The 27030-nt window shown below is 39.0% G+C and overlaps 1 protein-coding gene across 3 annotated transcripts in view; it reads right to left on the reverse strand.

Moving 5' to 3' along the window:
* Window positions 1–5539: 5539 nt before the first annotated feature.
* LOC121730780 (delta and Notch-like epidermal growth factor-related receptor) overlaps window positions 5540–27030 on the reverse strand; it is a 32781-nt gene continuing 11290 nt past the window's right edge. For 2 of the 3 annotated variants that reach the window (XM_042119974.1, XM_042119975.1), the window contains exons 3-12: window positions 23108–23298; window positions 22540–22703; window positions 21343–21461; window positions 20321–20474; window positions 15973–16227; window positions 13511–13653; window positions 11548–11670; window positions 9956–10058; window positions 7410–7573; window positions 5540–5909 (exon numbers count right to left, since the gene is read on the reverse strand). In XM_042119974.1, the coding sequence (XP_041975908.1) occupies window positions 5697–5909; window positions 7410–7573; window positions 9956–10058; window positions 11548–11670; window positions 13511–13653; window positions 15973–16227; window positions 20321–20474; window positions 21343–21461; window positions 22540–22703; window positions 23108–23298 (1629 nt within the window). In that variant the 3' untranslated portion in view covers window positions 5540–5696. The remainder of the gene's footprint in view (window positions 5910–7409; window positions 7574–9955; window positions 10059–11547; window positions 11671–13510; window positions 13654–15972; window positions 16228–20320; window positions 20475–21342; window positions 21462–22539; window positions 22704–23107; window positions 23299–27030) is intronic. The other variant, XM_042119976.1, reaches the window with a different exon arrangement.

Genomic DNA, 27030 nt, shown 5'->3' on the forward strand with positions numbered 1-27030 from the left:
CGATAGTTGATTTCAATATATTATTTTATACATTCGATATAGTTAACGGACCATGACAATCGAGAATGTGAGTAGAGAGTTCAGATATAATAATGTAAGTGCCGAAGGGAATCTCGTGTTGTAGACGAGGCGGAGGAAATTTCTTAGGGAACCCACGTAGTTATTATTGGAGCGCAGATTCAGTATCAAAAGAGAGTAAATTAAAAATTATATTAAGTTTAGTCCACCGATTAATTTGGATGAGAAGCAGGTTCCGGGTGGAATGTTCGCAGACGAAGTCGCCCAAGATATTATGTTAAGTGCTGTGCCTAGTGCGGACGGTTCGATTAACTGCCATATTATGACGTAGTTTAGGATACTTGTCGACGTTAGCGTAAGGTTTAGTGTAGTCAATTTTATTATCGTACGTGTTGCAGGTAGGAATCGAATTTTTATTAGTTTTATGCTATACTACGTACTTTCGTATTTACGTATTTTGTGATTTGTTGTTTTCTTTCGTGCCGCTGCTCGGGCGGCGGCGCGACTCTTCCATTTCGATGTTTTATATACACTCGTTAAATCTTCCCACTATGTTGTAAGCGATTTGGATCCCTTATGTTATATTATGTTTTCGCATTTCGTTGCTCAAAGTCTGCATTTACCGGTCGAGTGGGCGGACTCTAAGTACATTATTCTATGTTATAGTATCTACTCGTACGTATCGAAGTAATATTTATTTATGTACTTATAAATTGCGCAGCTTTAATATTTACTTACAAGATAATAGGTCGTGATTCTGAATCTCGTCATAAGTCACAAACGTCAGTAGCAATAGAATACGTAGAGCGGTCCTGCGAGGATCTCGCAGGCTAAAATCGGAGCTATTCTATGGGTCAATTCAGACCGCAACGCAACGAGGCGAGGCGAAGCGCAGCGCGGCATAAATTTATATGAATTTGACAGATTTCAATTGCGTGAGACGTCTTGAAAATCTGTCAAATCCATATAAAAGAAATGCGCGACGCGTAGATAGATGCATTTCTAAAGTACTGAACTGACAGATTGGCATGTCGCCTCGCGCAATTGAAATCCGTCAAATCCATATAAATTTATGCCGCACCGCGCCTAGCCTCGCCTCGTCGCGTTGCGGTCTGACCCTATCTCGGAAAGTGTCACTTGCAGGCCACAAAAGCGTCATCCGAGTGCCACGAGATCGTCGGAGGACTCTAGTAGTTAAATGGGCGTGTTGTCGAGGCGTCGCCACCACGCGCGAGCGTTGTTGTGCAATGTTTAGCTGAGTTAAGTATATGGCATGTGTAACGTGTGTATTGATAGATCGTCGGCGCTTGCGCAAGCTGGAGACGGAAGTTCGTGCACCGCCAGAGCCATCGATATTTGGAGCCAACTTGTATTACGAATGTTTAAAATGTGACGTATTGCTTTGGATTGCATCTTCTGATTTAATTCTCAGACATCACAAGTTGCTGGCTGCATATCGATGGCGGTGGCGGGCGCGGGGGGCGGGCGGGGGTTGGCGACGGCCTCTCGCAGATAGTCACACTAGTTATTGTACACATTCCGAAAATGGTAGCACATTTTCGTTATTAAATTTTAATGACTTAATTTTTAAATGAATAGATGTTACGTTATTCTTTTATATGAATATTTGTAAGTTGTCATAAATATTATTAATATAATTTTTATCAAAGTTTATAATCTAAATAAAAATAGTTTTCTTCAAAACATACAACTTGTGTTTTATGTATCCCTTTTATTTTAAATTCGTAGACAGTAAAACATCGATATACCTATTCGCTCCTATTTAATGAGTAATTCAATACAATAACAACGATTATTATTTACATTGAAAAGCCGTTATTACTCCAGATAAAGCGTTGAGATTCATATAATTTGGTTGGAGCATGGTGCCCTTAAACTGGCGATTAATATAAAACATACATATCGATACAAATGGTAAGATTCAAATAAATGAGCATACACTCAGTTAAATGGGACTGAAGTTAAAGTACCCAAAAATTTAGAGCACAATAAGTCTATTCATCTTGTCGAACTTAGTAGTCAACCGCATAGTAATAGGTATAGTCATTAATCATTACACATACTGTGAATCTTAGGTACCCGTACCCCATCTTGCACCATCTTTCCATTTAACATTACGATTCCGAATATTAACAAATCGATTTAAAACTTAATTTTTGACAGTTTTTATAGTACATTAATTTTCTTTGGATTGATTCTCATAAAGACAAGATATGGTACAGCATCATACTACTGATATTGCTGCAGTATCGTCATTTTACATACATCATGATTCATCAGTAATTTCCATAAAACAAAAAGATTGTCGAGCATTACCAGCAGTATGGTTGCGATATATTTAAGCTCCGCCTACGTATTTTCTTTTTAAATCTCTTCTAAATAACTACTCCCTTCTAGCTTTACGTTGGCATAGACATTCTTTGATCTAAATACTTACACTTTTGCAACAACACTTTTAAAAAATGCACGACTGCAAAACCAATCACAATCCAGACCCTTTTTCTAATCTGCAAAAAATACCTCAAACATTAAGTACTTAATAATGTATAGAAGACAGGAAAGACTAGGTAACACTTGAAGCATCTAGTTTTTAGATCAGTCACATTCGCAAAAGTAAATTAGAGTTATCTTAATATCTAGAGGCGTAGACAAAGTTAGTGACGCATGAAATTCATTGCTGAACCACGTGATCAAGGTATATAATAGTTTTTTAAAAAGATAAAACCGACTTCAAGTTATCCGTAATTAAGAATTAAGATACTGAACCGATTTTGATAAATATATATATGTCGCAGCCAACTGGTTTAAACAGCCGTTCAATCAAACAGCTAGCCCTTTGACTGAACAACGCTATTCAATCACACGTCTAGCTTTTATATTGAATATTTTAGTCACCCAAAACGTTCAACACTACAGCTAATTCAAAAGCCGCCGTCTAATTGAAGTAGTTCAGCGCGCACCGCTGCGGCACTAGGTGCGTTTTATTTACAATATGGCGTCAACTAGCAGGTGTTTGTGGTTGTTTTTTGGAAAGAAAGTAGTTAATAAAAGTTACAAGTGTTATTAAAGAGACAAAAATTGTTGAGGCACATATACGAGTGAATCAAAATTTCAACAAATATTCGAGGAGAAATTACGGGATTATGAAATGGATGGACGCAGCCGTCAAAACAAAAACAAACACAATCCAGAAAGTCCAAAATTTGGTTAGGTTAGGTTAGAACTTAGACCACAACACAGAGGGAGCCGAGTGAGCGTGCTGCGGCAGCAGCCGGCGACCGTCGTCAAATAAAAGGGGGGCTCGGGGGGCGCAGCCCCCCGCCAAAACAAAAACAAACACAATCCAGATAGTTCAAAAGTAGGTTAGGTTAGAATTGTGACTGTGCTGCGGCTGCAGCCGGCGACCGTCACAAAACACGCCTCAGAATTTTTTATTTTTACTTATTATATTATATACTTATTATTATATTGCATTAAACTTTTGGTCACCCCTTTAACTTAATCCGAGAATAATCTTTCCTCTTCTCCTTAATTATATATTAAGCTAATGGTCGCCCTAGTTAGTTTGCCATTAAACCAGTTGGCTAAGCGTCGTCTAGCTGTAGTGTTGAACGTTGTAGTCAACAAGTCGGCTAAACGACGTATAGCCGTGTGATTGAATGGCGTTGTTCAGTCAAAGGGCTAGCTGTTTCATTGAACGGCTATTTAAACCAGTCGGCTGCGACATATATATCCCCTAAGTTGAACAATACATAGTACAACAAAAAATAATCACTTAAATCGGACTTGTAGTTCCGGAGATATCCGTGCACAAACATAAAAACATACATACATACATACATACATACATACATACATACATACATACATACATACATACATACATACATACATACATACATACATACATACATACATACATACATACATACATACATACATACATACATACATACATACATACATACATACATACATACATACATACATACATACATACATACATACATACATACATACATACATATTACATACATGCATACACTTTTGAAATTTGGCACATTTGTTCAGAAGCTGCTATAGAATAACATATACAAAAACTGGACAGTTCTGGAAATATTACATACATACGCGTCGAATTGATAACCTCGTTTTTTTTGAAGTCGGTTAGAAATAGAGGGTGGCAGGTTACCTAGGTAACCTGCCACCCTCTATTTTATACCTTGATCATCCTATCCCATATAGGTCTAGCCTAGACGGTTTTGACACCTAAGGTACCTTAGGTATTATCAGATCAGACGAGTTTCCCCATCTTCTCCCATCGTCCCTTAACTTAGTGGCTATCGTTTTTGTAACAACACATTGTCTAAGCCCCCAGGACCACTAAACGTTACATTCCAACTCCACAGGCACTTTTTAAACACACAAAATCTGCTATTTGTTCTAAAAATCTAATGATTAAACACATTTTATTGCATTTATCGTAACAGTCATTACATCGAGGTATATCGAAATAAATTAAGCTTTACTATTTTGACTACTAGTAGTAAGTAAAAATTCATTAATTTTATTTAAAAATTCATTAAATTTACAGAAAACGAGGTTTTCTGCACAGTCGTCTTAAAAATATTTGGCAATAACAAGATCTGAATCTAAAATCAAAGTGACTTCGCACGTACAGCGTACCTACTATATTTTGTTGTTTGCTACAAGTCCTGAAACAAAATATTGCTAAAACAATTTTTGTAATTTCATTTTAGGTTTATTGCTTCTAATAAGAATAACTTAGTAAAATCTATTCGTACATTTGTTACATTAAATCTAAAATTTAAAGTAAATTTAAAATTTCAATTAAATATATCACTTTCAAACGTTTAGAATATTATTTTGATTTTTTTTACACCGACATACTTAGTATATGGAATACATAGTATATGGAATGATCTAGAATATAATAGAAGCATTTTAGTTTACCTGACTTGAGTTTAAACTTTACACAGTAACCTACTGACTTTTCCCAGATTAAAAGACCATTATATGAAACATATTTTCAAATGATTGAATAATGAAAAAAATAATCATCCGATTTGAAGGACGATTTAAAAGACCATAAACAGGAAACCGAAATTCGAATAAGAACAGCTAATATTAAAAGTGGCACTAGCAATTTGTTTTACATTGTTTGGATCGAGTACACCCTATTGAATCTATGACTTAGGTACCAGTTGTGTGTGGCGATTTTATAAGGACCATATCTGTATCATTTCAGTGTTTCGTCTCTCTAAAGAGTAGCTACCCTATGCTATGCCCAGCAAGCTGCATGGTCACCAGCTTGGACGCAATATTATGATACCCGTATCTTACGTCCAAACTAGCCATAATGAGAACTACTACGCAACAGAAAAAATATTCACCGAAATGCTACAAATGTGGAACTTTAGGGTCAATTCGAACCACAACACGACGCGTAGATGTATTTCTAAAGTATGGATTTGCCAGATTTGCAAGACGTCAGTACAAATTTAGAAATGCATCTACGCGTCGCGTTGCGGTCTGAATTGACCCTTATAGGTTTCGTTTTCTGTGGTGGTTAAAATAGTCAACCAGAATTAAAATATGATGAACTGTTCCCCGTCGGAGCAGTTCGCGAGTGATGGCTATTGTATGAGCGGGGAGCTCTGGGAGTCGCTGAAGTCGAGGGTGTAGTACATGTCGGCGGTGTCAAGAGGCGGCGCGGGGGGCGCGGGGGCGACGGGGGGTGCGCGCTTGTCCGCCAGCCAGTGGTGCGGCGGTCCCGGCGCGCGCACGCGGGACAAGCGTGACAGCAGTCTAGCGTAGGTCTTGTTCACGCGGCAGTGGCAGGCTGTTACCTGAAAGATATGGCATGGATCTTTTAATAAGCTTGACCTTATAACAAGCACGGGCAGGTACAAGTCTCAGGGTATATACTATATAGGGTATCTGGCAAGTAATAGACAATTATAGTACATGTCAGCAAGACGATAGAAGCTATTCTCAGAGTCGATAGCTATTTTGTTACCCATCTTATAATAACGTCCTAGATATTTTTAAAAGCATTTAAGCATGATTTTGACGCAACATTTTGCTAGCAATGTTTAGCATAATAGGTATGCCATTGTAATATTGCAAACGTAGAATTTATCAAATGTTGTTTGATCTTATTCGGTGGTTCCAATATAAATGTAGAGTTCTGACTTATTTTAAAGGATATTTGTCCAGTAAGAAAAATAGATCCTAGCGGCCTCATCAGCCCAGCGGCAGATTCATCTCCTGCATAAGACCACCTTGCTCATCTTCCTCAACATTTCAAGATTTATTAAGGCAATAAAACTTAGTTACCACCACTCCAACGATAACGATAGCGGCGCCCCAGGTAGCACAAAATTGCTATATAAACGCTGTGAGCACGTTTTTTACACAGCCAAAGGCCATGAAAGTAGTTATTGTCATGGTATATGTAAGCTTCTACACACCCAGCACACCCTCGAGGTGTGCGATCGTTGGACTGTGCAGTGCCACGATCTCGTGGCAGTGCTAGGTGGATACCTCTCGCTCCCGAGCATGGTGCGATGCATGCTCGAGAGCAATGAGGCCTGGCAGGCGGCGGTCTCTTTCTGTGAAACCGTCCTTTCACAAAAAGAGGCCGCAGAGCGGAACAGAGAGAATGACCCATCCTCAGTTCCGCTCCGCCGGCGTAGGACGGGAGTGCGGAGGCGTCGCTATGCGAACCTCCAATAACTTCCGTCCCACGGTGCTCCGGGTCAGGATGGGAACCTGCCCGACTTAGCTAGTCCCGGCGCCGAGGGAAACGCTTTAGTTTGTCTAAGCGTTCTCTAACTTGGTGGAAGTCTGGTCCCTTGTGAGGTAGATCGGCCGGTCGTGGAGGGAGTCCTGTGTTAGACAGATCCAGGACATACCTCCGTATACGGCTGAAGGCAAACCGCAGGCGGTTTTAGTGGGTAAGAGTCCCACATACCCCTGGGGTGCTTCAGTAACTGAGGCACATCCCTTACCTGGGGCACCTATGATGGGTATCCCCTGCGCATCTAAAAAAATTCTATAGATCGTATATATGACCTGATCGCCCAGCGTTCCGACCGCTATGAAGACGTTCAGGCCGAGCGGCAGGTGCATATCCCGCACCAGGCTGCCGCGCTCATCCTTCTCACCATTTAAATATTTAGCAACGAAACTACAAGAATGCTACTAACCTCTCCAACAATAGCCATAGCGGCGCCCAGCGCGCCAACCGCTGACATACATCACGAACGCCAGACTGCCGTACTCATCCACTTCCCACCATTATCACTTTTTCACCATATTTTATTGTGGCAATAAACTCTACTAACCACGACTCCGACTATAGCTATAGCTGCGCCCAGCGTGCCGGCCGCTATGAAGACGTTGTGCAGGCGGTCGTGGTACAGGCCCAGCGGCAGGTGCATCTCCCGCACTAGGCTGCCGCGGTCGTCCAGCTCCTCGCCGTCTATCACCGACTCCAGGATGAAGTCCTCTGGAATGTTAAGGTTACGAAGTCAGTTATGTATTCTATTCTGAAGACAAGAAATTTTGGCAACTTTAGGATTTACGAGTAAACCAAAGACTGACCAACATATGGGCTTTAGCAGACGAGATTTAATACACACATATATTTTTATTTACACATAAAAAGTTAGGAAGCGACGTTAACATGCATAGCTGCCGCGGCTTCTATTTCATTATAAATTAACCCTGGACAACAGTATCTACACAAAACAGTTTTTTTGTGCTTTCTGAACTCTTTTGTGACTTCCGCATAGGTGGTTTTGGCTTGCAAGTATAAACAACATCTAAATGAACAAGAATGTTATGAATTCTTAATTATAAAAGTTAGATTAAGTAAATGGATTTTTTAAAATCATGATTGCATCCATTCTAGTCAATAAAGTAAAATAGGGAGTAAACAAATATTGGGCAAGTTGGTCTCCTGAGTCTCGTCGCAAATGGGAAGCTTGATTGGCGATTCGCTCAGACTTCTCCGGGGAATTGCTTCATTTCCCAAATAGCACAAAACATAAAATAAATTTACCTACAATATAGATGCGCTATGACAGTTTATTTAGATTTATAAATTACTAGCTGTCCCGGCAAATCTTGTTTTGCCATAAAATGATTTTCCTTGTTTTCCTGCTTTTCTCTTGAAGTTTTTTCTGATTTTTTTTCTATAGACCTCACGGAGCCCGAGACCTTTCCAACGAATGCAAATCCGTGGAAATCGGTTCGTGCGTTCTGGAGTTATAGCGGAAGTTATAGCAGGAAGAAAAACCCGACTTATTTTTATATATTAGATAATTAAAAGTGGTTGTTGATAAAAAATTGATATAATATCAAATGACAAAATTATTCGTTAGTTATTATAGGTATTTCACGTTACATTCATTGCAGATTCAATTTAAAAGTTTCTAAGTGTAGATGACTTAACAATTACCTATACGCCCTAAACAGTACTGTCGCAATACTCACAAAAACGTTTTTCCTGAAAATAATCAAGGTAAAACAATGAAACTCCATTCGCTCAAAAGATCGGCATCGATTGTTTGAATCTGTTGCATTAAAAGATTAAAAAGCGGAGCTTCGCGAAAGTAAAAACGTTCAACTTTTCACAAAGATGAAAAGCAATTGTTTCGACTTTATATCATTTTTGTAACCTACATTTCTACAAATGTACTTGGAAATAATAACAGAAATACCTCCTTGTATTTCGAATAAAAGTGTGATTCATTTTATGAAACTAAGGAAAGAGTATTTTCTTTGAAATTTAAATGAAACGAAAGCTAGTTTTAGGAAAGCTCGTGAATATTCATTGTAAAGCTTTCGCTGTAACTGTACTTAGCGCGCAGTTGTATTTCCTTGAAAGCTCCATTTACCTACGTTTACTAGAATAAGCACAATTGGGATACCAGCATGTGTAGTACGTTCCTACTTATTACCTGTCATATTGTTTACATTTACTCGTTAAAATAAAACAAGCAGGTGTTTAAAACAAAATTTCTGTCTATATTATGGTTTCATTATTTTCATAAAATCAACTCTTCATCTCATTCTTTCTTAATATATAAATGTACTATCCTATCGAACCTCAACTTTTGGCGAAGACAAAGCCTTGATGAATAGAAATCTCCAAATACTAGTATTTTATTTTAAGTGGATATCAAACGCGTAATATTATGTTTTTGTGAGGTATTTGAAAGTATAAAGGTTTCCAGGAACACTTCATTCGATTTCGACGTTTGTTTTATATTCTAGAACTTAATTTTTGACGATCCTCCTGTTTTGGCCGACAACTTGGCAAGATGGTTTGGCTGAAAGTGATCGAAGCGAAATTCTCGATCAGAGCGTCGTGGACTATCTAATAACGGAAAAATTTTACTTAAAAATTTTAAAGGTGTGAAAAGGTAAATGTGATATGCTAAATATGAACGCATCTATTATATGTATTATGTATACCTCGGGAGGACCACCGAGGTATGAGGGACTCCCCGGGGCGGACCCGCGACTACCCACTAAAACCCCAACGGTGTTCCTGCTCCTGAAGGTGGGACTACGGGAAACGCGAGATACACGACCGCAGCCCCACCACCTCTGCCTCTTCAGGCTCAACTCGTGAATTCCATTCCACATTACTCCGCGACGATGCGCTGGAACACCTAGCACATCGTGGATTATATGTATACCTGTACCACCTGCCATTTTCAATCAACTAACACTCATATTTTCACATCGATCTAAAAATATCCCGACACAATCTAATGAACCGTTTACAAAAACAATGTATAATGTATACGTAGCTTGCATAAGACAATTTATTTTACAACCTTGTTGTGATATTAATTAATATAATAACAGATAAACGCACCTTCGCACAGTCTTCCGGTGTAGCCGGGCCGGCACGAGCAGTAGAACGAGTCCACGCCACTCCAGCACGTACCGCCGTGGGCACAGGGGCTATTGTCGCATACCTGGGTCGGAACACGATTTGGTTAATTGAAGCCATTCAAGCCCATTATTTTTAACGTCTTGCGGCCGGCAATTTATCGAGACGTGATTTTCATGAGTTCTTTTGGCTGAGCTTGATTTCGACGATCATGGAATTTAGTTTCCTAGTTTGTGGAAGCTTTTATACCACTACGCACTGCCAAGGTAATGGATTAACAGATACACATATCGGTTTCCAGAGCTACCAATTAAATATTATTAGTATTAGACATTAGTATAGTAATTATAGTATTCCTTTTTAAAAATAAACACAATTAGCTATAACGAACCTGCATATAACGAGTATAAAAACACAACAACTATTTTCGTTTAATTTGTAAACAATGATAATAACGTTAAAAATGTATGAGTTCCACTTATATGTCTCGCGTTCGTTTTTGCGGGCCGATTTCTTCAATCTTTAACGTACAAGGAATTTATTAACATTTCTAGAAAACAACAGAAAAACAAGCATCCGAGTCGCACGTAGGCTTTATAAATAGATAGCGTTTTCTCTTTTAAAAGAACTCGACTCATATATTGGATAGGATGAATAATGCATGTGCCGTTTCGTCCGCGCGTTTCGTCCCATCCCAGATTATTTGGCGCTTGACTTTTATAGATTACTGCATCGTTTGTCACTCGCTACCTCTATCATTAGTTTGAAATTAGCGCCAGGTTTTAGTTTCAGCCTCCAGATATTTTACCAAAAATGTGTTGTGAATTGTGATTTAAAATTGCATCTAAGTAAGATGATGTTGCTCGCAACTTTGTTGCGCCTTAATACGTATTAAATAATAAAAAAACTTGACACCTCGATAGAACGAAGTTATAAAAAAATCATTACTGGCTTGCATAGATCGAGATAGATACCGCATATGCCGCGAAGTACATGCGGTATCTATCTTGATCTATGTCTGTGGCAAAAAGTGTCGGTCAAAAAGTGTCGTGTCGTTACAACTTTTCCTATCTAGCCCTCTTTCGCAACGCGCGATAAGGAACTTCGTTCCAAAAAATATAACTAACTAATATTATGTGTGAGTTATTTAACAACGTAGACACAACAGTAGATATAGAGTCTAGACAATGATGATACAACAATGTAGCTTAACCATAGTAGTGGGATGTGCGAAATACTGCAGAGATTAACGATGAGCATATTGTAAGAACACCTGCAGGGACGTATCTCTATACGTATATTAATTATTATCATCTATACATATACCTTACATTAAATTATTATACATAGAAAGCGACAAATCTTTACATTGCTAGTAGAAATCTTAGAAAATATGTAAAGATTTGTCGCTTTAGAAGGTTCTGAGTTCTATATAGGTACGAGTAGGTAACAGTTTGGCACGTTATACACATTGTACAGTAGCCGACCTATCTGATCCATATTTGCTACTTTATTTCCATACGATCAAAGTAGTGTACCAATTTAAACCTTATCGCTATAGACTTTACACTCACGGAAGTAGCGGGTATGTGGCACTCTTCGCCGACGAAGCCGCGCGGGCACTCGCACGTGTAGCTGTTGCCGTGGTCGATACACAGCCGCTGCCCCGAGCACGGGTTCGGCGAGCACAGGTCCACCTGGATACGACACAATTTACACGAATATTTAGTGCCTTCGCATTTTTGTACGAAACGGCTGATTTTCAGTACGAAGTTCATATAATAGACATTTCATTTCAGCGCCATTGGCACTTTTGAACGAACCAGCTGGTTATTACAAGTAAGAAAATTGTTGCCATAGAAAATGTTGCGATACTTAATACTTTTATTCAGAAGAAGTCTATTAATTATGTTAAGTGTAAAGGATCGAAACAGTAAAAAATACTCTGTATACCTACAGTAACTTAGCAACTAGAAACTAAACCCGTGCTATACAGAAACCAGCATTGTTCTGCCCTCTATGTAGAGTGAATGCATGAGACATCCTTTATCTTATTCGAATCAATTCATGCTTTTCAAAGCGGTTTCATTGCAACATTTATACCTGGGAGAGCCTTGCTTCGGCGCGAATGGGCTGGCTCGACTGGAGAAATACCACGTTCTCACAGAAAACCGGCGTGAAACAGCGCTTGAGTGAGCTTACAGGAGGCCCAATTCCCTTCCCTATCTTCCCCTATTCCCTTCCCTTCCTATCCCTACCCTCCCCTATTACCTTATTCCCTCTTAAAAGGCCGGCAACGCACCTGCAGCTCTTCTGATGCTGCGAGTGTCCATGGGCGACGGAAGTTGCTTTCCATCAGGTGACCCGTTTACTGGTTTGGCCTCTTCTTTCATAAAAAAAAACAATATTCTATTGGCCAATACATCGGTTCGGGGTTTCAATCAGAAAATGTATTACCGATTGGTATCGGCCGATATTTCATACAAATTCCCATCCCGAAATCGTCCGCTATAAAGTTCACAATGTATAGCACTAAGCGTCAATGAATTCCCTCAGTGGCGGATTTACACGCTGCCTGTAGGCTTTTTAAGGCTAGTGCAATAATCTGAAAATTCATATTTTAAACTTTATTTTTAACCCCCGACAAAAAAAGAGGGGTGTTATAAGTTTCATGCAATATAGCAATTATTCATGTAGAGACGTTCGAGTCTTTAATGCTATAATATATTTCATCAGTCATAAAATACTTTGTTGAATTTTAAAAAGTTTTACCCAGAGAAACTATAATTATGTAACCATTTTATTCAGAAAATATTTTTAATCAAAAAATTACGAGCACAATAATTATTATTTGCTTCCTCTGGGGCTACTCAGCCTGCTGATAAATCCGCCACTGAATTCCCCTATGTAAATAATTCACGGATCCCACTTATACCTTTTGAGACGAACACCTTAAGCATTTATTGCCTTTAATCTCAGGTTTTCTCCAATAAATCTAGGGATTTACGGGCGAAATATGTGCGTGATTTATTTCACCGGATTTCAGAATAAATACTTAGTATCGCCAACATTCAGAATTATATTACCTAGTATTCGTGATAACATTAGATACGTATTAATTACACTTAACGCAAAACACTTTGCTTATTCGTGCGCACGTTAACAATAGAGGAAAATATTACAAGAAAATCACTAATCAGGGATGTAGATGATGTTAGTTTCAGTGACGATAACGCTGATGAGTGATGACCTATGCGATAGCGTAGTACTAAATCGGGGTACCCCATGTAAAACAGTTGGGCTCGCAGTCCAAACATATATTTATCCATGTAGCTTGGGAGATCCATATTATTATTATTGATACGGCTTAAGGAAACGGCTCTACCTCTATCTATTAAGCTTTATGTATAACACGGTCACATTAACGAGACGCATGGTTTGATGACGTCATTGCGGAGCGGGCATGTTATTGCATTCCAGCGATGCGCCAACTTAATGTGACCGTGTTGTATGTAATTTTGACAACTGTATACCTACCTTCAGCTGGCACATGTTGCCGGTGTATCCGCGTGCGCAGGCGCAGGAGAAGCCGCCGACGCGGTCGGTGCAGGTGCCGCCGTTGCCGCATGGGGACGACTCGCACTCGTTGTACTCCACCTCGCACTTGTCGCCCGTGTAGCCTACAGAAGGCAAGAGTTCGTTATTTGGCCATAGATCATGCAGAAGACCCAAACACGTGTAGCGTTTTGTCTTACTATCAGAGAAGTTGATTCATAGATAGATGGGGGACCTACTTATTTCGGTCGCGTTTTGTCAAACCCAGCCAAGTGCCAACAGATGACGTCCATTAAATTGACTACCCTACCCTACAGGCCCTACCTGTTTCACTACTTTCTGATAAAGTTCCGAATAGGCTATTCACTACTTTTTTGACAGATTCTCCATACTTGACCTGTCAAGTCAATTGGTGGATAGCCTATTCGTCACTTACCAGGAAGTGGTGAAACAGGCCCTTAATCCGACAAAATGACGTAGGTTTATCAACTGCCTACGAATCAATATCTTCGATGGTACCTGACGTAATCATTTGATTGCAGATTCCACTAAAGCTAAACATAAGTTATGGGCCAAGGTTCAGAAATAGTTTTCAAACAAATTTTGCTTCGATATTAATTTCAGCTTCAGTAGTTCGAACTATATGATCTTCATTTTTATGGTTCCATACCCAAAGGGTAAAAACGGGACCCTATTACTGAGACTTCGATGTGTGTCCGTCTGTATGTCTCCAGGCTGTATTTAAGAATACATAGCTGGACTTTTCAAATTTTCACAGATTGTGTGTTTCTGGCGCCGCTATAACAACAAATACTAAAAACCCCCATACAAATACACTATTTTTGCCCTACTTCGCGCTATAACGGTACGGAACCCTTCGTTCGCGAGTCCGACTCGCGCTTGGATGATTTTTATTTATATAGGGCAGGATTATGACTAATTAGTAATAACATTGTATAAGTGAGTTTTTACAGATATTATTCGACCGCAATTCTCTACAGATCTCTACTAGACAAACATAATTACCACTTCCCACACTGAAGTACCATCAAGTACATTACGAGGTTTGAATAAAACAAAAAAGCCGCAGACCGTACTTCAGCGAGGCAAAAACATACAATAGACGTAAACAGAGCGATCTTATCATATAATCGCTCCACTGACGTCACGGCCCACTATAAACTCTGGGATTTTATGCAGATTGAAAGGATGACACGAAAAAAGGTCGCCACAAAAATAATATTCGAGTTTTGATAACATTATGTGTTAGGGATTTGTGACATATAAAACTTTTATATTCCTTTTATTAAGGGCTTTATATTTGCCTCAATATTAATAGCAATTATTTTTAAAAGCAAATTTCGAAGTGTCTAAATAAAAGACAACGATTTACTGGAAACCTTTAAACATAAAGTTAATGTCGTACAGTAACAGAATAATAAAACCTCTAAATGGTCTTAAAACGAACAAATTACGGCGACAATTAATCTTTCGAGACGTCAGAAACTGATTGTTGAGGTGCTTTTTAAAGCTCTCGAACACAGTTAATTACAAAATTGGTTTCATTCCATTTCAGCTGATGATGCTGATGAAAACTCGGGTGCGAATTCGCTATCATTCCCCAATGAAGAAACATTTTTTGCAAAAACAAGTGGTAATTGAATCCCTACTTGTTATTCCGTCGTCGAACTGTGTTATAAAACTTTTAAATTAAAGTAAGAAAAGTTTCAAAATATTAAATTAAATTTTTACGAACTCAAATGTTTGTTTCGCCTTAATTTTCTTCTATATTTATTTAGCGTCGTCGGCTAACGAGGGCTTTAGGTTTTTGTGCGAGTACCACCGACGCTTGTGGTCTGAATTATTTTGGGGGTTGATGTGCGTACGTGAGCTGCTCCATTTCTGTCTTTTCTCTGCGGTAAAAGCTTCCAACAATAAATATAATTTAATATTTACGACCGGAGCTACGCAAATGTACGTTATAGTTATGATAAAAATTTTTGGACAAAAGGAGCCTGTGTTTGTATAAACTAATACATCTACGTCATAATAGCCCGCCTTTTCTGGAGATGTCATGTTTATTTTCCTTCTTTCGAAATTTGTATTCGCAAAAAATACAAGCCTTTCCCTTGAGTCCCAAGAGTGTTTACCGAAATAGATCAGATTGGCACAGCCGTTACGTTAAATGGTTACCAGACCTTTTTGCATTCTGCTTCTTGTCCGAAGTGAAAATCTATTGGATGAATAAACTACTTGCTATGACAATCCCATTTTCACAAAACGCCTTACCTACTAATAAAAGTATTTACAGAGTGGTTTATATGGACAAACTTGCTCTCTTTGTTTGCGTCACTTAAATCTCTGTCATAACTCAAAAATTATCCGCTGCGAAATTGTATGAGTAAATGAGTATTAGTAAACATGAAAAGACTCGAATCTCTTACCTGGTTCACAGAAGCAGCGGTACTTGACGTCGTCTACATCGCTGTCTTTTTCTTCTACGCAGATGCCCTTAACGCAGGGTTTGGCCTCACATGGACCCCCTAGGGCGGAGACTTCGCAGTGGGCACCGGTCCAGCCCTCAGAGCACGCGCAGTGAAAGGTCGTTGACCCGTTCATGGCCATGCTCATGCAGGACCCGCCGTTTAGACACGGCCCGGAAAAGCAGGGGTCCTTCTCACATTTTCTGCCAGTGAAACCTACAAATAGAAAACATAATATGTATCAACATACGTGTGATGTATTATTTTGGTATACGAGATGTGACCTGCGACTATGTTGAGCAGAAACCGTACTTTATTGCGTGTCAAAAAGCTATTCCTTGTTTAATTCCCCCAGGAAATCGGGAATCAAGGAAGACTCGAAATACTTCTTTAGCAAATTAATTCATCTAAACTGCTTAAACAAGAACAGACCTTTTATACGTGGGAGAGCCATGCTTCGGCACGAATGGGCCGGCTCGACCGGATAAATACCACGTTCTCACAGAAAACCGGCGTGAAACAGCGCTTGCGCTGTGTTTTGCCGAGTGAGTGAGTTTACCGGAGGCCCAATCCCCTAACCCCTACCCTATTCCCTTCCCTACCCTCCCCTATTACCCTATTCCCTCTTAAAAGGCTGGCAACGCACTTGCAGCTCTTCTGATGCTGCGAGTATCCATGGGCGACGGAAGTTGCTTTCCATCAGGTGACCCGTTTGCTCGTTTGCCCCCGTTTATTTCATAAAAAAAAAACCTTCAGATGTAGTATTAGTATAAACTTATAAAATATCTTTAAGGTACTCGAAACATAAATATAATATTAAGGCGACGCCTTGATAATTTGCCTGTAGCGATATCGATTTTTCTCAGCAATGACTGCTAAGAAATTAAGTCTTTGAATTGCCCATAGCATTACACGATTGGTCAACTTTTGTAACACAGACTAATCAATCAAAAACCTCTGTAAAATAAAAAAAGGGATTCCAATTTTGCAAACAGAGGAGAGTGATTTAAGCTTTCAAAATTTGTACGTATATATTGGTTCAAGCATACACTTAATTTAATTTGCCCATAGCTTATATGAAATATATTTATGGTTTACAAAAACCATTTTGTCGCTTACACCCTTTCCATTTCTTGCTGTTCCATTTCTCGTTTTCGGTTTTTTACTTTAACGCGGCGTCACCTTAAGTAGCTCATCAACTTCGGGCTTATTGATAAAGAATTAGTATTACACAGGTAACATTTTCATGTAGTTAAAATTATTCCAAAGTGTTCCAAATTCCAATATGTAACATTATGTTAAATTGCGTGTATATTCGAATATTTTGGAGGACATCTATTTTAGGTACCTACGTATATTATGCATACACGAATGGGAGTTATGCAGGATAATGTGTTTATAGGCTATATTCGGAAAACACATTTTGTGTCGCAATTTGAGAATACCCACGCGTCGGTCGCAACATGTAAATGACATCGATCCGAACGCTTCCTGCCACATCTACATGTAGCGGTCACTTTTAAAATATTCCTGCTTAGCTATTCCGAATACATATTTCAACATTATTTGTATAAAATGTAAACCGTTAGAAGCAATCAATCCGATATTTGTGCTTCATTAATGTTAATTTTTTTAAATATTCAAAGTGGCACGTCTATATTACAAATATCAAAAGTATATAAATATGTATTTTTATTCACATGAACAATGTCTTAATACTTATAATATTATACATAATTAATCAAATTAATTATTAATTGTTATAATGTACAAATAACTTTTTATTCAATAAAGAAGTGCTTACGTATCAAAATGTAAAATAAATTAAATCACGTAATATTATGTTGCACTTACATTAATTTTTATAATGTTGACAACGTGATGGGTCTGTGATTCATAATTCCATGAAACAGGTGATTTTCGTTCGCGCGAAAACAGCAATTAATTAATTACATGTTTTAAATGCGTCACTCGCTTCAATGGTGTTTATCAAGTAAAGTATTTATTCTTCCTGTTCCTTTGAAATGTACGCTGTCAAGTAAATGACAGATGTTATCTTTTATCCAAGATAAACGCAAGGTACGGAAAACCCTAGCTTGGTATGAACATTAAATTCTCTTTTGAAAGTTAATGAATCGGCAATGCACCTGCAGCTCTTCTGATGCTGCGAGTGTCCATGGGGTGACCCGTTAGCTCGTTTGCCCTCTTATTTCATAAAAAAATATATCAATAGAACTACTGCTAGAAGTATCCAATTATCTGAGTATAATCATAATTAATGCATCCAGAAACTATACAAAAGATAAATTTAAGCAGTTTTAATATTACGCAATGAAATTATTTACATCGGCACTCTAGGAATCTTGATGGTTTTCTTGCCTTAGTATTTAATCACAGTGACAAGTTCGCCTCGTACATAAAGTTATTTAGTAAGACCTAAAAAGTTTTCTTGTTTCTAACAGGGCCGAGGCGCGAAATAACTAAATCGGCCTTTTACATTAACATATAAATGGTGACGAGGTTGCGCTATTCGTATTTATTAGCATAGGGCGCGGGGCACCGTTGTGGTTAAATTGAGCGAAAACGCAATATATTTCGAACTTTCGGAAAATATTTCACCGTAAAAAGGTTAAGGAAACAGGAATTAAGGGATATATTTCACAACAGGCGATACCTAAACAAATTATCTTTATGGCGGAGAAAGTTCTGGTAATGGTCGGCGGTTTGCGGCAAGTGTTTTTAACAGCTGCAACTTGCAAGAAAGTTTTGATGACACGTAGTCGTTTCAACGATGCTATCTTATATTATTATATTTCGTACCGACCATCTCTTATACAGTTCAATTTCTCCTAAACCAGTGGTACGTGCCAGGTGAAATTTGATCTGTGACGTCACAACAAACGGCTCAAACGGATCTAATATCGCTCAGTCCTAAGTATAGTCAGAATAAACAGAACTAACTTTAGTATTTTATACTTGGAAGAGCCATGCTTCGGTACGAATGGGCCGGCTCGACCGGAGAAAGACCACGTCCTCACAGGAAACCGGCGTGAAACAGCGTTTGCGCTGTGTTTCGCCGAGTGAGTGAGTTTACCGGAGGCCCAATTCCCTTCCTTACCCTCCTCTATTCCCTTCCCTTCTCATCCCTACCCTCCCCTATTACCCTATTCCCTCTTAAAGGGCCGGCAACGCACCTGCAGCTCTTCTGATGCTGCGAGTGTCCATGGGCGACGGAAGTTGCTTTCCATCAGGTGACCCGCTTGCTCGTTTGCCCCCTTATTTCATAAAAAAAATGTTATTGCCGTATAAAGTGATGTGCGTATAAAAAAAATTATATTAATCAATAATTTATGTCCAATTAAAAATAACAATTAAAATGTTAACTCGTTTAAGTCTTTTATATTAAAAATAAAGAGAATCTCGTTTAATGTTATTTTCATTGACTGCCGGCAATAAATCTGCGGTATTGAGGTATTTGTAGCGACCACAGTAATTAAATTTCAATTTTCATTGTTGACACGCGATTTTAATATCCGTCTCAATTAATTTGAAAACGCAAATTACAAGAGAAAGCTTTATTAAAAGGTACTAACAATTTACCAATTATTTTTATTGTTAAGATTTAGCTACAGTAACTGCGGTAGTTGGGAGCTGACTTAAGGATGTATGGTAGAATTGAGTCTACTTGTACATGAAGACTAACATCTGTCTACTAGATACCACTAGTACTGGAGGAGTTTGATCCACTGCAAGCCTCCGCAACACTGAAATCACTATCAATATTGCGGAGGCTTGTAGTGTCACAAACTACATAATATAGTACTATACAGTAAGGACAGAGGCAATGGTAGTTGGCGCCGTTGGTCGCCTGCGTGAGGTCGACGCAGATGCCGTTGTTGAGACAGGGGGAGGGAGAGCACGCGCCGCGCTCATTGCAGTGTGGCCCCGAGTACCCCCCGCAGCACTGACACTACACGTAGTACTGTACCGTAGGGACAGAGGCAGTGGTAGTTGGCGCCGTTGGTCGTCTGCGTGAGGTCGACGCAGATGCCGTTGTTGAGGCAGGGGGAGGGGGGAGCACGCGCCGCGCTCCTCGCAGTGTGGCCCCGAGTAACCCCCGCAGCACTGACACTACACGTAGTACTGTACCGTAGGGACAGAGGCAGTGGTAGTTGGCGCCGTTGGTCGCCTGCGTGAGGTCGACGCAGATGCCGTTGTTGAGACAGGGGGAGGGAGAGCACGCGCCGTGCTCCTCGCAGTGTGGCCCCGAGTACCCCCCGCAGCACTGACACTACACGTAGTACTGTACCGTAGGGACAGAGGCAGTGGTAGTTGGCGCCGTTGGTCGCCTGCGTGAGGTCGACGCAGATGCCGTTGTTGAGGCAGGGGGAGGGGGAGCAAGCGCCGCGCTCCTCGCAGTGCGGCCCCGAGTAACCCCCGCAGCACTGACACTCGTACCCCTCCTAGAATACATCACCTTTAAATAGCTTCTTTAGTGCTTATAATAATAATAGCTCCTACACCGGTTTCGGTGACGGTGGCCGGTTTCATTGAAACCAAACCAGTTACGCAGGAGTAATTTTATAGTGCCCAAGTATGTGCTCAGTACACGAGAGAACTCTCGCTTCTTTTATTCTCATAATCCAGTGAAACGGAAGACCGACACATCAGGCGCAGGACCGACTTTTTACATGCATGACATGTTTCTAACGCGGGAATCGAACCCACGACCCACGAATCAAGAGTCACGCTTTAAACCACTAGACCACGAAGGCGTTAGGCTTATGTAGAACGCATGAACTAAAGTCTATATACCACATAAGGGTCCGCTCAGACCGCAACATGACGTGTAGATGTCGTGAAATACATCTCTAAATTTCATGTTCATGTTGCAGTATCAGCTGACCCGCCTCTAAAATCTTTAAAAATAGATAGAATGATAGAAATGCACAAAAACAGCAATAACTTTTTACGGTGTAGATTGAAACAACCGTATCCACATTTCACTCGTGAAAATGTATTAATTAAAACAGGATTAGGGGATACTGTACTGAATTTCAGCCCCAAAGTGTAGCTTAAATACGAATAAGCCTTTAATCGTGCAAAAATCCATACCACTACAGCCGAATTCGAGTGTGGATTAGATTTATTTTTGTTTGGGCGGATGCGGGTCTAATTGTAGAGTAGATTTTACTTGCTATTTTAGGAGAGAGTATTCAGAATAAAACTGTAGGTACGATGCGGAAGATTTAATTGAATTATCGGAAGAATTAATTGTTGAGGAAAACCAATGACGTAATCTGGGAAATCGATACGATAAACAAAACTCACCATCGAAACATTAGTGTAACAGACGCCCTTTCCGGAACATTCCTGCGAGTCCCCGCAGTTGTCGGACTTGACTGTGACCCTGAGACGCACGCACCGCGCGCCCCATCTCGCCGACACCACTGCAAACACGACTCCGTTTTTTTTTTTTTGCAATTTTATGCAATTTATAAAACAATAAATGTATATATTTATTTATTATATGTATAACATATTATACTCTATTCTATTAAATATACATATACACATATATATATATTAAAAAAAAAAAAAAAAAAAAAAAAAGTGTCCATGGCGTGATGGACCACAATTAATTAAAATTCATAATATTATTTCAATTATCCTTGGTGCGAAAAATCTAAATAATAAAATAACAAAAAAAGGATATGGACGAACAGTCTATAGACGGCCCCAATTTTAAAAAAAAAAAAAAAAAAAAAAAAAAAAAACACGACTCCGTTAAAACCTTAAAAGCTTTCTTCGCAAAGTCAACACCGAGCGCGCCTCCGCTACTTTATCTTTGTTGAAATTCGTTTGTTTTTGCACGGTGCATACTTTTGCGAAAATATTTTCGAGATTCGAGATAAAAGAACGTATCTCCATATCCGAGATGAAACGATAAAAGAAAGAGCCTCTCGTTTTAATTCAGAGTGGATGTTAAAATAATTTTCGGAAAAGTTAATTTGTTTCCATCGGATCGAGTCATCGTTTTACGTAAATTAATTGCTTATTTGCAAAGGCACTTTTGGTGTGATTTATAATCTCTAATTATTTGGTGCCTCGCTCGTAATTAATGTTTATGCTGAGGCACTTATTATTTTTTATTACTTATTGAGACCCGATGAACGTCGCATCTATATCGAAGTATGTAAACTTCGATGGAGCTCGAGCTAATTATACAAGATTTAATTATAAACTGAACAAGCGAAGCTGCGTTATCAAAGTTTAGAGAGGAAGTTTAAACAGGATTTAAATACTTATCCCCGAGTCAGTTTCAGCTACTTCGGCTGCTACATAACTTCGCAAAATTCATGGAATAAATATAGCACGATAAACTAAAATTTCCACCAGCGCTACATTTTATATCCGGTGTCGTTGTCGCATAAAAAGTTTTCCGGTTAAAAGTTAAAACGAAATTTTCGTGTCGTTTCGAATTTCGTCATGGTCAGGGGTTAAAAAATACCCCTGGTATTTTCTTACCAATCAGTAAATTGACACCCTCGGTCAGATCTTTGTCATACAGCGTGAACAGCTTGGCGCCCTGCTCGTCCAGCGGCGTGATGTCCAGCAGCATGCCGTCCGACACGTCGCAGTGCTCGTGGCCTTGCCGGGTCACCTGGTACACTGCGGGCTGCCCGTGGGGCCTGGAAATACTCGCGAGTTATAGTTGCCTAGACCTTTTTCACTAATTGTAAAGATTTTAAAGAGACTAAATTATATTGGAAGAAATAATTTGGTGTCGGGTGATGCTATCACTTAAAAAGCTTTCTATTTATTTTACTTATTAGAGTACTACTTATATACAAAACTCTCTGCATTCAATGCCATATCATTTCAGAGCTTAATGTTATGTCTTTTCAGTATCTCATATCATGTCATATTAATGCTACGTGGAAAAATGTGAACGCAACCACCGGGACGTAACAATATTCACAGCTAACAATGGAGGCGAACCGGAGAATAAATGTTACATGAACCGTATTCTCTAAACGGATCAATGAATAATCGTAATATAGGTCAATGCGTAAAGATAGGGCCTGCGACCCACCTGTCGTCAGCGGAGCGTGGCGCGTCCGTGTCGTTGGTTTCAGTTTTATTCGCATGGACCTCCAGCAGCGAGGGGTCGGCTATGCGGACTATGAGTATATCCCCGCTCTGGATGTCCGCCGACCCCTCCCAGGACATGATGAAAGGGGGGCACTCCTCCTCCCCCTTCCGACCCGAGCACTCCTCCGACATCAACAGTACAAAAATAAATTAAATTATTGCTAAATGGAGCACGTGTGACTTATATTTCTCAATAGTTCAAGAAAATTAAATTCAAATGTATGGAAAATTGGGAAAAAAATATTTATTCGAGATTATTTAAAGTTAAGTAAAAGATATCTAACACTAATATTATAACTTTAAATGGAAAACTGTGCCAAAACTAATTTGTTACTGTCCAGCGACTGCGCAGCTGTAAATTACGCAAGAATAGCCGCAGTGAGCCTCTTGTTTATTATATTCGAAAACCTTAGCCTACAAAAGTCCGTAAGAGCTCTTTAGCTAATTTGGCGACCATGTGGAAGTGTAATTTTCCATCATAAAAGCTATTTAAAGTGACTTTGAAGGAAAACTTTGTCAGCCTACTCTGCATTTAAAATTGTCGCCTTAATCATAAGAGACTTTCCGCGAACGTATAAAGAAGAACTTTTATGACGAACTAAAAAGATCCATTATCTTTTGACTATAGCAGCTTTTTGGTGATGTAGGGAGTTTTCGAGATATTAGATAACTTCGTATCGAGATTTTATCGATCTCACGTTATTGTTACTTAGTTGTTAGATTTTTTTTTATGAAATAAGGGGGCAAACGAGCAAACGGGTCACCTGATGGAAAGCAACTTCCGTCGCCCATGGCACACTCGCAGCATCAGAAGAGTTGCGTTGCCGGCCTTTTAAGAGGGAAGAAAAAATAGGGGAGGGTAGGGAAGGGAATAGGGTATTGGGCCTCCGGCAAACTCACTCACTCGGCGAAACACAGCGCAAGCCCTGTTTTACGCCGGTTTTCTGTGAGAACGTGATATTTCTCCGGTCGAGCCGGCCCATTCGTGCCAAAGCATGGCTCTCCCACGTAAGATAGATACGATAGGTATTAAGATAAACATGTATTAACAACGAAATACCAACTCATGTAGAGGTATATCTATAAGTATATTGAAATAACAGCAAATAGACAATACAATAATATAATTCTACAGAATTAACAATTCAAGAATTAACAATGTATCACTGCTTTTTAATTCTTGTCCATCTATCTTTCTGGCTTGCTATCGCAGTTTTGTAGGTGCGGCATGCAAAACTTCAACACGAAATTGTATGCGGTTTTTAACCTTTTAATTGCTGGTGCATAGTACAAATAAGCTTCAAGGTAGATAAGGTGAAATGAAAGATAAGTGGAATAGTTGCTAGGTTGGAAAATATAAGGTATGAGTCATGAGAAAACGTGGTTTAGCCACATTTATCCATACTAATACAAAAATGCGAAAATAATTTTATGGCTGTCTGTGTGTCCATTTTTTTTTTATGCTAAAATTTCTGAATCGATCTGGATGAAGTGTCGAATAAACAAATTGCAACGCAACGATGTTGCGGGAAACACTATCCATACTAATATTATAAATACGAAAGTGTATCTGTCCGTCTATCTGTGTATTACCCCTTCACGCCCAAATAGCTGGACCGATTTTGCTGAAATTTGGTATTGAGATACTTTGAGTCTCGGGAAAAGACATAGGATACTTTTTATCTCGGAAAAAAAAAATTTTTGGGGCAATGGAGTTGCTAGCGACTAGTATTGTACATAAAGCTTTATTAACAACAAAATCAAAATCAAAAACATTTATTTCCAAATAGGTTAACAAAGTTAACACTTTTAGAACGTCGTGTCTACATGAGGCCTACCAACAATATTTAACATCTAAACATCTCAAGCCCTAAAAATATTACCCTTATAGCATCCTTGTTTTGTTCCAGTTAAAGGTCAAAGGGCAATATGGAGCGAGAGCGGACCTCGCGCTAATGTAGTTATTGTGGAGTACACTGTATAGGCTACAGCTTAGTCATCGTGCAAAATTATGTCGCCGTAGCGCTTATGTTATACCTAGTATTATATACTAGTCTAGCCTCGTATAATCTACGCTACTTAATAATGTTCCTAAGTTATGGTTTTATCTATTGGGCGAATTCAAAATAGACGTGGCTAACTACCTATATAGTTTCGAATTTCGTCTGCCACGTCTATTTTTTTGCTTCCGAACTCTAGTTCAGAAGCAAAAAAATCTGTAAGGAATTGAAATTTTGAATCGTCTGCAGCATTACCTACATTTTGGGAAAATAATTTTCCCTAACCTAAAATCAAAACGACTTTTAAAATCGATATTTCGGAAGTATTATGATTTATGCATATTCCTTATCATCAGTATGATAACGAATAAATCCTAAATGTCCTTAAAAATTAACAGACATAGAGGATTCGTATAGTGATGTTTTCTTTTGTTATGTTTCATTTAACTAACTTTTATTTGAGGTTTATATTCGTTACACTAAAAAAGTTACGGGCTTCTTTTTATTGTTGCGTACCTAATTATAAAACATAAAACAGGACTCAGGAGGCATCTAAATATTGCACCCTCATAAATTATTTGTATTAAATTACATTAAATGAAAGATAAAAGATAAAAACCGACAAGCGGCGCAATAAAGCTGTCTCCGTAAATAAGCAGCGCGATAAATGAAACAGGAAAGTCATGAAAATTCTGCCAAAAATTGTATTGCATTAATATTTTATTACATTACCTAACTTAAAATAATAAACACAAAAGCTTGCAAAAGCTGTATTTCTATTACTTATAGTATGGGGATAAGTTAAGTAATTAAGCAGGAAATAAGATACTTAATCACGGATGAAGGTGTCAAATAAATAAAAACGGGTAAAATAAATAAATGTGCATATGAAGGTACGGGTAACATCTACATTAAAAAATTCAACACAGGTAGTGTTTTAATAATTTAACATACAAAAAGGCTCTCTTCACATACTTACTGTAATCTTCTATAAAGCAAATTTTTACGTTGTTTAATTTCAGTGTTTGCAAAAGCGCCTAAACCAACACATACGCAAGACTCTGGACTTCTGTTGCCATCTTATTCGTGTGTAACAATTTAATAAAATATCATTATTGTTTTGTCTGCGGTGTAGACTACTAAAATGGATATTCAAACAATTTCATTTGTAACATTAATTTACTGTCACACAGCGCAAGAACAGTGACATCTACGTAACCGATCCGTGGCACGGGCTGCCCGCTGGGATTCGGATATGGCTCGGTTCCATTCGAGCGAGGAGTCATAAAACACAGGATGTCTAGCTTACAAATTGACAAATACGCAGACCGACAAAAACCCTGGGTTACGTAATTCTAGGTCGTAGATGATGGCCAATTTGCTTATTTAAAGGGGATTTCCTTTCCTTCTAAATTAGATGTGTAAGCAGGCGCGGTCCGAAGGGGGAGTGGGGGGGGGGGTCACGGGGGACATGCTAGTTAACACTTAACAGTGCAACGGAACGAGGTGACGAGAGGTATTGCGATTCAAAATGGAAACATGCAGGCTGCGGCCCAACATTGTTCTAGTGCGCGCGGAACTAGTTGGCCGCGCCTAAGGTAAGGAAAGGGGTGAGGGGGCGGGTTGCTTGCTGCTCGCAATGCACATGCGAATATTAAGACAGTGAGAGACCAATCTCAAGATATCGTGAACAATAATTGTTCAATTATTGAAAATAATAAGTTAGACAATTGAACTGTTACAAGTTTTATGCTTATCTAAATATTAAGTAGGTACATTGCAATTAAAAGTAAAATATACCAAAAACAAATTACATGAAATTCTTTCGACATATTTTAATAATTTATGAAATTACTATTTATGA

The sequence above is a fragment of the Aricia agestis genome, chromosome 9 (assembly GCF_905147365.1).
Source record: "Aricia agestis chromosome 9, ilAriAges1.1, whole genome shotgun sequence".
Lineage (NCBI taxonomy): Eukaryota > Metazoa > Arthropoda > Insecta > Lepidoptera > Lycaenidae > Aricia > Aricia agestis.